At 37.8% G+C, this 13,716-nt stretch overlaps 1 protein-coding gene across 1 annotated transcript in view; it reads right to left on the reverse strand.

The window, feature by feature from the left end:
- Positions 1–13,716, reverse strand: part of plcg1 (phospholipase C, gamma 1) — an 80,170-nt gene that overhangs the window by 4,304 nt on the left and 62,150 nt on the right. Inside the window, exons 26-33 of the mRNA XM_016240901.1 lie at positions 13,617–13,716; positions 12,699–12,795; positions 10,642–10,866; positions 8,465–8,613; positions 5,370–5,484; positions 5,109–5,270; positions 2,689–2,777; positions 2,362–2,606 (exon numbers count right to left, since the gene is read on the reverse strand). The exon at positions 13,617–13,716 is cut by the window's right edge and continues 64 nt beyond it. Of these exons, the coding sequence (XP_016096387.1) occupies positions 2,362–2,606; positions 2,689–2,777; positions 5,109–5,270; positions 5,370–5,484; positions 8,465–8,613; positions 10,642–10,866; positions 12,699–12,795; positions 13,617–13,716 (1,182 nt within the window). The remainder of the gene's footprint in view (positions 1–2,361; positions 2,607–2,688; positions 2,778–5,108; positions 5,271–5,369; positions 5,485–8,464; positions 8,614–10,641; positions 10,867–12,698; positions 12,796–13,616) is intronic.

Raw genomic sequence — 13,716 nt, forward strand, 5'->3', positions numbered from 1 at the left:
ACTTCTCTCTAGTGACGTATGCTAGACTTCTCCAATCATTTCGACCTCTTAAAATGCCCCTATAACTTTTTCATTCCGCATCGCCCCATCAAGCTCTCGCTGGATCCGCTCCTCAGTTATCAACGAGAGGAACGTCTACTTCCTCAACAGACAACGAAACAAAGAGTGTGCTCGTTCAAAACAGTTGCGTTCGATCCTTCGCTGGCTGTGCTGATTTAAATCTAGTGGTTCTGTTGTGTCTGTGTCACAGGTAGTGACGCAGGAAGTGACGATTCTCTCCGGCCAATCAGTGATCAGCAGAGTTTACACGTCACGTTTTGGTAACGGTATGGTTCGCTTGGAACCTCAACCGAGGTGGTACTGAAAAAAGTACCAGGTACTGTACCCAGTGGAAACCCCCCCCAAAAGTGAACCGTACCGTGCAGTGAAAAAGCGCCATTAGTGAGTGTAACCATTTTTACAGCTCCGTGATACAACCCATCAAAAGGCTTATTTAAACACCGCAGAATAAGCCTTAAAAGTTATCAGAGGTGCAACAGCGTGTTCATATATACGTTTTCGATGGTTTGTGTTTTTAACTTGATGGGAGCGAAATTAAACTGTCTGAACCCGAAGCTGTATGTGTTGTCTGTCTCCACTCTTCCCCCTCCTCCGCTCCGCACCAGGCCCACTTTTTTAGCATTTTTTTTAAAACTGTGGTGAGAACTAACCAGTGCTGAAACAGGGGGTTTCATGACCCTTTAAAGTAGTTTTTTGTTAAAACTTCTGTGAATAATTTGCTGATGCAGTTACAAAAAGACTGCATTTTTCTGCAGACTCATGAGTTAAATGTTGCCCATGATCACAACTATCATAGTAATCATCTTAAAGTTGGCATGAACATAAAATTCACCCGATCTATTCTCTGTTACAGATCTTATTGTGAATGATTGCATGCATGTTTCATTTTTTTAACTGCAAAATATTTAATCAAAATGTTAACTGGATCTTTCAGTGAAATGAAAGACTTCTCTCTAGTGACGTATGCTAGACTTCTCCAATCATTTCGACCTCTTAAAATGCCCCTATTATGGATTTTTGAAAATAACCTTTCATGCAGTGTGTAACACAGCTCTAAGTGAATGAAAACATCCTGCAAAATTTTAAATCTGGAAGTGCACCGTGTATAAAGTTATTGTCTCTCAAAAGAAAGAGTCGACTCTGAATCATTGAAACGAGTCATTTTTAAAATGAATCCCAAGCCGTTTCATGTTGACGTCAACATGAAACATTAGCATATTGTCCGCTCACTTGTTGGTCTTTTCGCGTTGGTCTGAATGAAAATGCAAATTCATTCTTTGCCACTAGGTGCTGCTTCTGGAGCGGTAAAAATAGCGGTTTCCTCGGTAACGCTGTACACGAAGCAGCACTGCGTTCACAAACGCTGCTTTATCAGGCATCACAGGCTCATGATGAAATGAAAATGAGACCGATCGGACCAATCACCAAAATTAGCGTCATGCAAAGGAGGAGTTTGGAAAAATGAATCGTTGAGCGAATAGTTTGGGAGTCGTTGAGCAAATAAGGTAAAAAATAATGCATATTATAAGACAATGAAAGTGTTTTTTGACCTTGCATGCATGTTAACCTGTTGTTGGGGACTCCCAAAACCAAAATATGAACCTTTTATAACCCATAATAGGGGCACTTTAAACTCCACCACTGCAAGCTAGTGTTCACATCTCAAAACAACAAACTGATGCATTAAACAAAGTCCCAGCCCTACATCTTTCCCTTTTTCAATAGTCTGTTACACTCGGATGTATGGCGCAATACAATTAAAAAGATCTGTCACAACTTCTGTTAAATAAAAGACAACAACATGTGGCATAGGGCTGGGCGATATGAGCAAAAATCTCGGTAAATTTTTGGCTGATTTGAGGTATACGGTATGTATCTCGGTATTTTGTATTTGGATTAAACAAATAAAGTGAATGTAAGCATGTAGGCATATATTATGTGCAAAAAAAGGGTTAACATCACATTACATTCTAACATTGCAAACTAAAAACAAAAATGCTTTTAAAGCAGAAGTTACATTTACTAAACTAAAAATGAAAATAATAAAAAAGCACTGAGTAATTGAGTAAAAAGGCTATTTTTATTACCCCATTTCACTTTACAGTTAGTGCTATCATACAAATACACTTACTTGTAGGTTTAAAGTTCTACATATGTCACATTTATTGTCCAACTAGAAATATTTCAGCAAAATGTATATTTTAGTCAGAGTTATGAGCTCTGTCTGTCTGCTCGATATACCGCCCAGCCCTAATGTGCCATATAATTTGACAATTAACCCCATCTTTAGTCCAAGCGTACCTCCTGTTCTCGTGATCCATCAGCCCCTCCTGTGACACTCTGAAGTCCTCCAGCGGAGACTGGTAGCGGGCCTCGATCGAGCCCTCCCGCCCGCGATATCCCAGCGCCTGGCCCGGAGACGAGGGCAGGGGGGACATGGAGGACGCGGAGGAGACGGAGCTGGTGTCCCCCATCCGCTCCCGGCCCACCTGCATGGCCATGGCCCCCGTCGCCGAGAACGGACTCAGCATCTCGCCGTTCTCATGCTGCAGAAGAAACCAGCCGGCCATTACGACACAGCATATCAGCCGATGAATAAAGCGTGTTTCTACATGCTGTGACACCCACCCTTCCTCTGACGATGTCCATGTGCACCAGCAGAGACGCCAACTCCAGATCCTCACTGTAGCTGTTCTTCAGCGGGACCGACCGGTAGCCTACAGACCGACATTAGGACATTATTATTTCTATTTAACTACCTTGACTAAACTAGTTCAGGTGTGTTTTATTAGGACTAGCGCTAAATGGTGCTCTCAAGTCCTCCTGGGAAGTCATATTTACGAGTTGAAAAGTCATAATTACGGCGTCTGGTGCATTCAAGTCACTTTGGTCGGAACAGGATGGCGATTTAACTTTTCTACATAAAGTTCAACGATTTTTTCAACTGTACATCCACAAAATGATGAATAAATAATGTGCATCGTGTTTTTGCCTTTTTTCCGTTTTTATGAAGGTGATGTAAACTGAATCATTATATGAAGAGTTAATTGCAAAAACAGATAACTCCGTTTTTTTATTTTTAAAAATCATGTTTTTTATTATGTTATCATGTTTTAGTTAGCTGTATTTTTTTGTTATTTTTTTACCTAATCAAAATAACCCAGTTGCAGTTTGATTGAAATTAACTGGAATGCACAATGAAAAAAATACATGATTATTGAAAACTGTTTAAAAACGGAGTTATCTGTTTTTGCAAATGAACTTCATATATTCTATGATGATTATATAATATAATATTTTGTTTATGTAACTTACATAGTTTTATTGTACATGACAACAATTTTAATTTCAACAAATTGACCATCAATACAGACGCTGCATATCTATATATAATAATAGTCTCTGGCTGCATCCATTGCATCCGACATGTTTACCCCCAACGCTTCCTCACGGCTTACAGAACATTTTGAGTTTCCCACTCGTAAAAACGACTTTATGGGGGCGTTCAACTCGTAAATACGATCTATCCGGCATGACTTAAAACGCACCACAACTCTGCAATAGGGCTGGACGATTAACTGAAATTAAATTTCATTCACGATTAGGCAAAAGCTGCGATTTTTACACGCACGCTTGTCAGTGAAGCACAGATCTGTGATCAGTAGTAAATACTGCTCCATCCGAAGGCCAGAGGGCATGAATAAACAGAAGATTGAACTGCTTTCATTGATTAAACACGACTAATAAACACAGGACTACGACAATATATGGTTTATCGGAGTTCTTCTTATAATTTTCATTATAATGAAGTATATTCATAATGCAATGCTAATCGACATAGCCTTTATCACTGCTTAGAATACTATGAAATATGTTGCGTGCCTTATTCTGTGCAAGAAGCCACATCATCTCACAGAAGGATTTTATTTCTCGACTGATGTTATGAAGTGAGTTTGGAGTAAAAACATGTTATTAAATGTGGTATTTTGTTGGCCAAGATGTTCATAAAAGTTCGGGGAAGATGTTTGACGCATGTTGCTTTTTCAAATGCAAGTTTTAAGCGACTCAAACTCGCCGTGCTTTCAGATGGAGCAGCATTTACTACTGATCACAGAGCCGCTGCGCATAACAGCTTTCATAATCGCAGAGCATTTTCATAATCGCGCTAAACCAGACGATTTAATAGGCGGACAGTAGTGAACTTTTTATTTTTCTCAAGTAAATTTAAAAAGTATCTGTACTTTATCAGAGTGTTTTTCTTTGGAAAACTTTACTTCACTACATTCCAAAGCATAGTGTCATACTTTTTCCTGCACTACATTTCATAAATAAAAGTTTGTTTGCTTTACCTTTAATACTTAAGAACATTAAAAATGTAGTACTTTTTTAAATCTTTGAATTACTTTTACTTGAGTAAAAGTAAGAAAGTAATAGATTTCTAATGTAATTACGTTGTAAATGTAGCGCTGTCAAACGATTAATCGCATCCAAAATAAAAGTTTGTTTACATAATATGTGCATGTACTGTGTATATTTATTATGTACATATAAATACAAACACATGCATGTATACATTTCAGAAAAATATGTTTGATATAAAATCTGTATAATATAAAATAGAATAATATAAATGTATATACTTGTAAATATTTTCAAAATATATTCTGCATGGGTGAGTATTTATATATACATAATATATGTATGTGCACAGTGTTTATTTATTATGTAAACAAAAAATTAGTTTTTGGGTGCGATTAATCGCGATTTATCGTTTGACCGCACTAATTAAATGATATTTAATATGAAACGTAGTGCAGTTAAAAGTACAATATTATACTTTGGAATGTTGTGAAGTAAAGTTTTCTAAAGAAAAACACTGATAAAGTACAGACAATTGAAAAGTACTTTTAAAGCGGAGTAAAAAATACTACTGTCCGCCTCTATTTTATATCGACCCGGTTTTGATAAGATAGTGGCCCTCCAGGAGCAGGACTGGACACCCCAATTTATTTAGAGCACAAAAGTGTTCATTCTTTTGCGAGCCGTACCTGTTTTGAGGCAGTTGATGGGGAACGTTGCCTGGGCGAGAAAGTTCTGGTCGTTGAACATGTCGATTTCATAGACCACGAAGCGCAGGAAGGCAAAGGAAGGATTGCACACGGTGAATCGGAAGGGTTTTCTGGGCCAGGTGGGTTTCAGACCGTTGTCCGCTGAGAGTAAAGCAGGTAAACCTTTTAGTGATCCCACATACCCCTACAATGTTTGTTCTTATGTGTTGTTGTTGTAAACGATTTGCATCTGCACCTCACCTTCAGAGTCAGTCCTCTGCTTGGCGTTGTCATATTCTGCTCCACAAACTTCGATCTCGATGAGAGGGCAAACGATACCTCGACCGTGTTTGGGCAGGTGGCGCGCTCCCAAAACCTTAAAACACACCAACGTTCAGTTTCCTTCATTAGCACCCTCACATGATCAGTATTGGCTGATGTTTCCACTCGGGAGAACAAAAGCACAGACCAAACCCTGTACATGTCTTTAACTGTATGTTTGGCTTCTGGTTGCTAAAGCAGATTGCAGAATCTTTTTAGAATTTTTAGTCATATGAATCTTTAGTGATTTTTTAGGAATCAAAATTACAAAAGAAGACATCAAAGTGAATTTGTGTATTCACACCAGGAAAGTCCGCTAGTTTGCTTGCTTTGGTCCGGACCAAATACAATGTTTGGTGTGGTTCGCTTTCACACTGCCCTTTTTGTAAACTTTGTAAACAAAACCTCATGTGTGCTAAGGTCATCCATTCATTGGACAGAAATTTTCAAGCAGGGAAAAACAGGAAGTGCAAAAACAGGCTAACCATGGAGATCTTTCGTAGTGCAATTTTTATTTTGGTGTTTTTAATTTGGTCTTATCAGATACTAACGCAATATGAAGAAACTTATGAGCATCATATGAGACAATGTCAAAGGATGCTGTAATTACGACTTGCCGAAAATAAAATCTACAGATATAAAATACTTAAAGCACATCACAATGTTAGTTTAAACATTTAACCTAGATAAATGTGCGCTATTAGGTGCATATCCAATCGTTTTGCGGAGAGTGGAAGCTGAAGCGCGCTTCAGGACATCAGTGGAAACAAATTAAATGCGCCGTAATTTTTGCTCATAAAGGTAAGAATAATACATCTTTCGGAACTGTAAATGGTCTACTTTAATTTGTGTGCATTCACAATATCAACAAAACATTGTGCTTTTGTAAAATAAAGAAAACAAATAGGATGCGCTTGCCTTGCCGTCTCAGTCTTGAACAGGAGCTCTTCACAAAAATGAACCGAAACTCAGCGAATATTTTCCTTACAGACATGATGGTTATATCTATAGAAAGCTTCCAATGACTACAAAACGAAATAATTTAAATCCAAAACAAAAACTCATTATGTAATCAAAGATGCATTTCTTTCTTAAGGCCCGTCCAATGATGAGATGCCAAGTCAGGATCATCAATTTAATCTTTGCGACACCGACTCAGAAAACACTAGATTATTAATAAATAATTAAAATATCTCTGTACTATTTCCCCCCAACATAGTCATGGTAACTTTTACGGCAAGCTTTAGCCTATTTAGCGCGCTCACGTCATGTGGCTGTGTACCATGGTCACGAAAACTCATCATTTGCATGCATTTTTAAGCATTGTGGTTTAAAAACAAGTGAATGAAATGCAAAAAACTGGCACTACATGTTCAAGCTGTCTGTTTAGGAGCGTGATTTCTGCAATTTGGTCAGATCGAGGTCGGGTCATATTCACTAACCGTACCAGAGTTTGTTTGGAAGCGGACCGAGACCACCTCTTCAGCTGGGTCTCGGTACGGTTGTTTGGTCCACACCAGTGTGCGATAGTCGACTTAATTACGTTAACACACAGGGAAAATGTGTAACGGACACCTCGCAGTTACAAAAATAATGTTTTATGTTTTGATTAGGGGTGCTCCGATCAGGATTGTTGAGGCCGATCACAGAAAGCAGTATCTGCCTATATCGATCACTGATACCGATCTTTTTAAAGCCTTCTTTTTTATCATTTATAACTATTTATAGTGATACTCCAATCAGGATTTTTAGACATTTATTCAGGGCCTGAATTTCATTTTTGAAAATGGGGGGAATTCCCCTCTTAGGTGACTCTTGTGAGAGGAGAAGCAGCTTTCACACAGGAGTCCGCTACTGATCCGTGGCTGTTTACCAAAAACACAACATTTATCCATTATTTTGAGTTCAAATCCAAACATTGTCACTGAAAATGTTTTTCAGCATTGCGATTCTTTTTGTTTTTACACAGTACAGTAATACAGTCTTTCACTGGCATGTTTAAACACAATAAATATAAGCAACACATTATTAAATGCTTTTCACTTTTGTATTTACTTCTAGATTTATATATTAAGTTGCTCAATCCTACAGTTAATAAAGTACTTTGTTTTCCTACCTCCACGAGTGCCATCTATTATTGCTTTGTTTATTTAAAAGTGCTCTTTCCCTTTAAACCTATCCAAAAATCCATGTGTGTTGACTGTGAAACACAGTAGACTTTAATAATATGCATTTATAGTGTAATTACTAAATTTCCGTGTCAATCCATGTTCATATTTACTGCAAACAATGTGCTGTCTCTTTAATTCAGTGCTTGCAGCGCAACAAAAATAGACAGCAACCGTGTGCACGGTTTATTTATCCGTTAACATGAAAAATAAAAATACGCACCACATACGTGCTTTTGTGGATGCGTTCTTCACGCAACAACGTGCAGAAACACAGCAACTAAACTCTAAAAATTCACCACGTTTTATTATAATAGTGTTCTCATTATAATGTTATGTATATGACAGTCCCAGTCATAGTTATTAATATTCTGCATTGTTGTTTGTCCTGCTCGCTCTGTGCGCTGAAGAGATAATCCCCGTATAATACTATAATGCAGTGCTTTACTGCAGCGCAACTCAACCAAATGCATCTTATACGAGATAAATAATATATACATAATATATATATATAAACCGGCTGAAATGTTTTGAAATCACTTGTACCCTACCTGATCGAAAAAATCCAGTCTTTCACTCTGCCTGTGTAAATTTGAGTCTTGTTAAAGTTTTAAATCCCTGCCACCAAGACGCTCCTCTGTCGGTCACGGATTATGGAAAGTGCAACTTAAATCTATAGAGGTGGTTGGATTTATTCACGCACGTTAACATATTTATTTGAAGCTTCTTTCTTTTCAGATTCTTATTTACAGCATTATTTTAATAGTGAATTAGGCGATCAATGGGTTTGCGCTCCATGTTAAAGCACCGTTCCTCGGCGCTCCGTGTGAAACGCTTGAGCTGTAGTCCGCTGTAGTGCATGTGTACCTCTATGCAGAGCGTGATGGGCTCCAGTCCTCTCAGAGAGTGCCGGTCAAACGGGTCGAAGCTGTCGTCTCTCATGATGGGCGGCTGCAGCACGTAACCGCTCCTGCCGTTCAGCATGAAGAGCGCCTGATTCATCTGCATGGGCTTATCTGCAGAGAAACGATCGCTCTGTTAAACGACAGGACGACAGAGGAACAAGAGGACAGGAGCGAGAGAAATCTACAAACCTTCTCGAATAGACGAAAATAAATGAAACTACATAAAAACCCTTGTCAGACCAACAGAATTACCCCAAATGTTGTCCTCAACTAGTCAAACACAGCTGTCTGAACAATGAATTTCATATTGTTGAAATGTTAAGGCTTTGTGAGTTCCCAGCATGCATTGCATTGAATAAATCATGCAGTTACTGTTATAGGGTTATTGTTTTGCTGTTTGCTGACTTCATTTAAACTTTTTTGTTGTTGGTTTGTCATTTGTTGTACTGTGATGTAAAGAGCTCATCTTTTTAACATTTGCTGATTGCCACCGTTCTTGAGGTTCGAGCGTCTAGTTTCGAGGCCTAGAGTATGCTCAACCACTTATATCCATTTCCTGGATATCTTAGTCTTGTGAGTTGTTTTACAAGCAAAGACAATATTGTCTACATATTAGACCGAGTTATCCATTAAGGTTTATCATTCGTACAGGGTTCTCACGCCAAGCCAAATTCCCTGACTTTCACTGACTAAAAAGCTGAATTTCCATGACCTATAATGAACGGAAAAACAGGCCGCTCCCTCTCCCATATTTGATAGCTCGATAGTAGTTTTACAAACTTTTCATGTAGCTTTTCTGTCATCTGTTTTAAACACCCAGTCTTTGAAGTGGTCATTTTTTTAGGCAAAGCTCTTGAAATGTACATTTTCCCGGCATGGTTGCCTTAGTTAACAGGTACAGCCTGATGACTGCCTTTGACTTTGAGGGATGAGCGTGAGGGGAATAAAATGGCACTGAAAAATAGCCTAACCATAACAATAGGCAAACGTTTGAAAAAAACGCGATAAAAAAAAAATGGTACAGAAAATTTACATTTTGATAAACGGAAACTAAAATTTTAAAGCGACAAACAAAAATCCCTGATATTGCATGACTTGGACAAAAAATAAATAAAATTCCCTGACTTTCAATGTCTGGAATAGACCTTTTTAAAATTCCATGATATTCCAGAAATTCCATGACCATTGGGAAACCTGTTCGTAAATAAACAAAATCGGTAACATGGTGACAGTTTACACATTCAATTGCTGTGACAATCTATCAGCACAATAAGACAATCAGCATTGCATGAACAAATTAATTTACTGCATCGCGATTCGTGGATCAATTCTGAGATTTTCGGAATGCATCGTGATTCTCTCTGGAATCGATTCTGAGCTTAGTTTTTAACAGCAGATGGCGCTCCAGGTTAGTTTTAGGCTAGTTTTTAACAGCAGATGGCGCTCCAGGTTAGTTTTAGGCTAGTTTTTAACAGCAGATGGCGCTCCAGGTTAGTTTTAGGCTAGTTTTTAACAGCAGATGGCGCTCCAGGCTAGTTTTAGGCTAGTTTTTAACAGCAGATGGCGCTCCAGGCTAGTTTTAGGCTAGTTTTTAACAGCAGATGGCGCTCCAGGCTAGTTTTTAACCGCACACTCAAATGCTCACGAAGAAGAGCGCTTGCGCGTTCGGCTGAGTAATGTAAGTGGTTACATGTACTACTTGCACATCGGCTTTCATGCTTTTATGTGAGATTAATGTAAACACAGCCCACTGTGAACATAATAATTCGCTTCAACCTTTTCGAACTTTATGAATGATTATTTTAGGTTCAAGTGGTCCGTGTCTTAAGGAACTGGAAGCAAGCAGAATACAGCTATTTCTAAAGCACGCAGTGCCATCTGCTGTTAAAAACTAAGCTCAGAATCGATTCAAGAGAGAATCGCGATGCCTTTGGAAAATCTCAGAATCGATGCGGAATAGTTTCTCGATTCGCGATGCATCGATTTATTGTACCAGCCCTAAAATTTACATTGGCCAAACAAAGCATCTTTACTGAGGAGAACTACTGTAAAACACTATTGATGAGAGAACTCAAAAGTCTTAGTGCATCAAGAGAGTTTTCTCAACGGTTTATTTTTCCAGCGAGAGTCTGTGCTCACCTGCGGTCTGGAAGTTAAGGGCCACCAGCTGACTGCCACACAGCCACATGGGTAACGGGTCATAGTTGGACGAGTCCAGGCGCTGACCGCGAGGGTAGATCCGCGAGAGCTGCAGCCGGTTGTACTGCAGGAACTTCTTTCCTTTGATGCGGTTCACATACTTCTCCGCTTTGGTCTCGGGGAACGAGGACATGTCCCGGAAACAGGCCCGCTCCGTCCCGATTTCTGTGAGAGACCGAAGAGGCTTTCAGCATTTGTGTTAAGGAGCTACATGGCCTTTCATATTAAAGCAGTGTTTCCCAACCCTGTTCTTGGAGACACACACACTCTTCCTGATCAAGCACACCTGATTCAGATCATCAGTGTGTTAATAGAGACTACAAGACCTGACACGGATGGGTCAGATACGAGACACCCAAAATGTGTATTGTCTACAGGAACAAGGTTGGGAAAAACTGTGTTAAAGCAATAGAGCACCATGGGAAAATGTGCTGCAGCTAGTTGGGAGAAAGTCACTTTACCGTGTCAATATATTACATTTAACTTTGGGCAGAGCATGTCGCTATGAGAATGAAACAAACAAACAAAATAAAACAGTTGTAGTAAGGCACTCAAGAGATTTGTGACCCAGGACCACAAAACCAGTCATAAGTGTCCATTTTTTGAAATTGAGATGTATGCATCACCTGAAAGCTGAATAAATAAGCTTTCCATTGATGTATGGTTTGTTAGGATAGGACAATATTTGGCCGAGATACAACTATTTGTTGGAATCTGAGGGTGCAAAAAAATCTAAATATTGAGAAAATCATCTTTAAAGTTGTCCGAATGAATTTCTTAGCAATGCATATTACTAATCAAAAATTAAGTTTTGATATATTTACAGTAGGAAATTTACAAAAGATCTTCATGGAACTTGATCTTTACTTAATATCCTAATGATTTTTGGCATAAAAGAAAAATCTATAATTTTGACCCATACAATGTATTGTTGGCTATTGCTACAAATATACCCCAGCTACTTAACACTGCTTTTGTGCTGCAGGGACACATTTTGGAAAATGTCCTGAAGTCATGAGCCATTCAATAATGATAGCTGGTCGGATTTTATATAAAGTGGTCAAGTTTTGATACAACGTCTACGTTAAGTTTCAAGTAAAACACGTTCAAAGTCATTTATAAATATAACGAATATCTGATTTGAATAGAGTTTATTTGGCCATTAGGTTTTCTAGAGAGCATCTAGACTAACTGTGTAACCCCTTGAAAGAATGAAAGTGTTAAGTTTAAATCCAAGCTATTAAAGCATCAGCCTTAAGTACTGAATGATTATTTTCATGAATCAGTATAAACTGACCATGTTAATGACTCAATTCAAAACTGAGATTTAACATTAACATATTAAACATAGCATTTTTACTGATATATGCAAACTTTGCGAAGCAATAGTTTGTGCATATAAAAATAACATTGTGCTAATTTAGAGAGTTCATTATTGTCAACTTTGTACTATTTTAACCTCATTTTAGAATTTAGTTTTGGTCAGAATTATTAAAGCAAAGAAATAATGATCTTCTAATTCGGTTATTATTAATGAGCATACAAACAAACATTTCAAAATGTGAAAAATAATGCGATATACTTTAACTATATGGCCCAGCCTTAGCTATCAAAAAGTGAATTAGGACCACTTTATTATTTTAGTAGCACTGATGTACTGTTAGTTTCTGATAATATTTTAAATTTGATTTTATTTTTATACTTGCTGTTTTCATTTTCAGTTTGAGTAATTTTGTTGTGTTTTTAAATGTGTGCAGTTTTCTTTACATTTTAGACACATTCTACATGTTTAGATTTAATTTACTTTAGTACTTCACCTTAAACTTGTGTTATCTCATTTTTTTGTATACTTTTTTAAATTTTCGTTAATGTTTGTTTTATTTCACAAAGTTTTTTTTAATGGTTTTAGTTAATGATTAGTTAATTCTGGTTAAGATATGAAAGGAGGTCTTTGAGGAATCAGTGAGTTTGAGTTTTAAAACTGTCGCATATCTTACTGTCTTCATCGAAAGGAACCGGTCGGCAGTAGATGACCAGATCTGACAGCTCTAGAGCAATCTTCTTTCTTCTTTCCATCATTTTACCCTCCTCAAGCTGACGGAGAACAAATAATCATCAGTCATTAACACTGCCATACAGTCTACGTGTCCAAAGGCAAAACACATTCTGAGGAAACTGCATACATTTGATCACATGATTTACAAGACGGAGAACCAATAATCAGTCATATCAAACATCTTTATATAGTCGGTGTCAGAAAACAAAACAAGAAGGAAACCGCATGAATTTAGGATAAACTTGATCACAAGCACAAGTTTGTCGGATTACAAAATGTATTACGGTCTTTTAGAATCAAAACTTTTTATAATCTTGACAAAATACACATCGTTGGAAAGGTCCGAGTCTATTTTCTGATGAAGTTAGAAAATAAAAAAAATTTAATGGCGTTTGGTTGGCTATTTGTTGTATAACGCCTAAACAAAATTGCATAGGAACCTCGATTTTTTTTTTTATATCAACTTCAAATTTGGAACACAACTTATTTAGACACATGTCTTTAAGTTTATATCAATTTTGGATTTGAACTATACCAAAATAAAAATAGTACAGTACATTTTCTTTACAGTAAACTTAAACTTGAATAACTTTTTTATACTTTAATTTTTTTTAATGATTTCACTCCTGCAATAATCTGCTGATTGTCTTCTTTTTTAAAAGAGACCAACCTTAGGTCTGTATTCAAAAGCGTTCATGAATTATAACGGTTTATGTTTGAATAGTGCACTTTCATGTCTATGTTCAAAAAGGGGGGTGGCAGCTAAGAGGGTTAGCATCCAAGAAAGCTCAGCAGAGGTTTAGTAACGGGTGGAGACGGTCAGTTTTATTGTGTTACTGCAGAGGGTCTCGGAGCTGACCTTGGCTTCAGAGGTCATGGTGACCTCACGAATCTTCACCACCCAGTCCTTCAGCTCCTCCTGTGAACTGGCTGCGATGTCCAGCACCGGGCCGGTGCGA

Source organism: Sinocyclocheilus grahami, unplaced genomic scaffold (assembly GCF_001515645.1).
Source record: "Sinocyclocheilus grahami isolate Dianchi unplaced genomic scaffold, SAMN03320097.WGS_v1.1 scaffold604.1, whole genome shotgun sequence".
NCBI classification, from domain to species: Eukaryota; Metazoa; Chordata; class Actinopteri; order Cypriniformes; family Cyprinidae; genus Sinocyclocheilus; species Sinocyclocheilus grahami.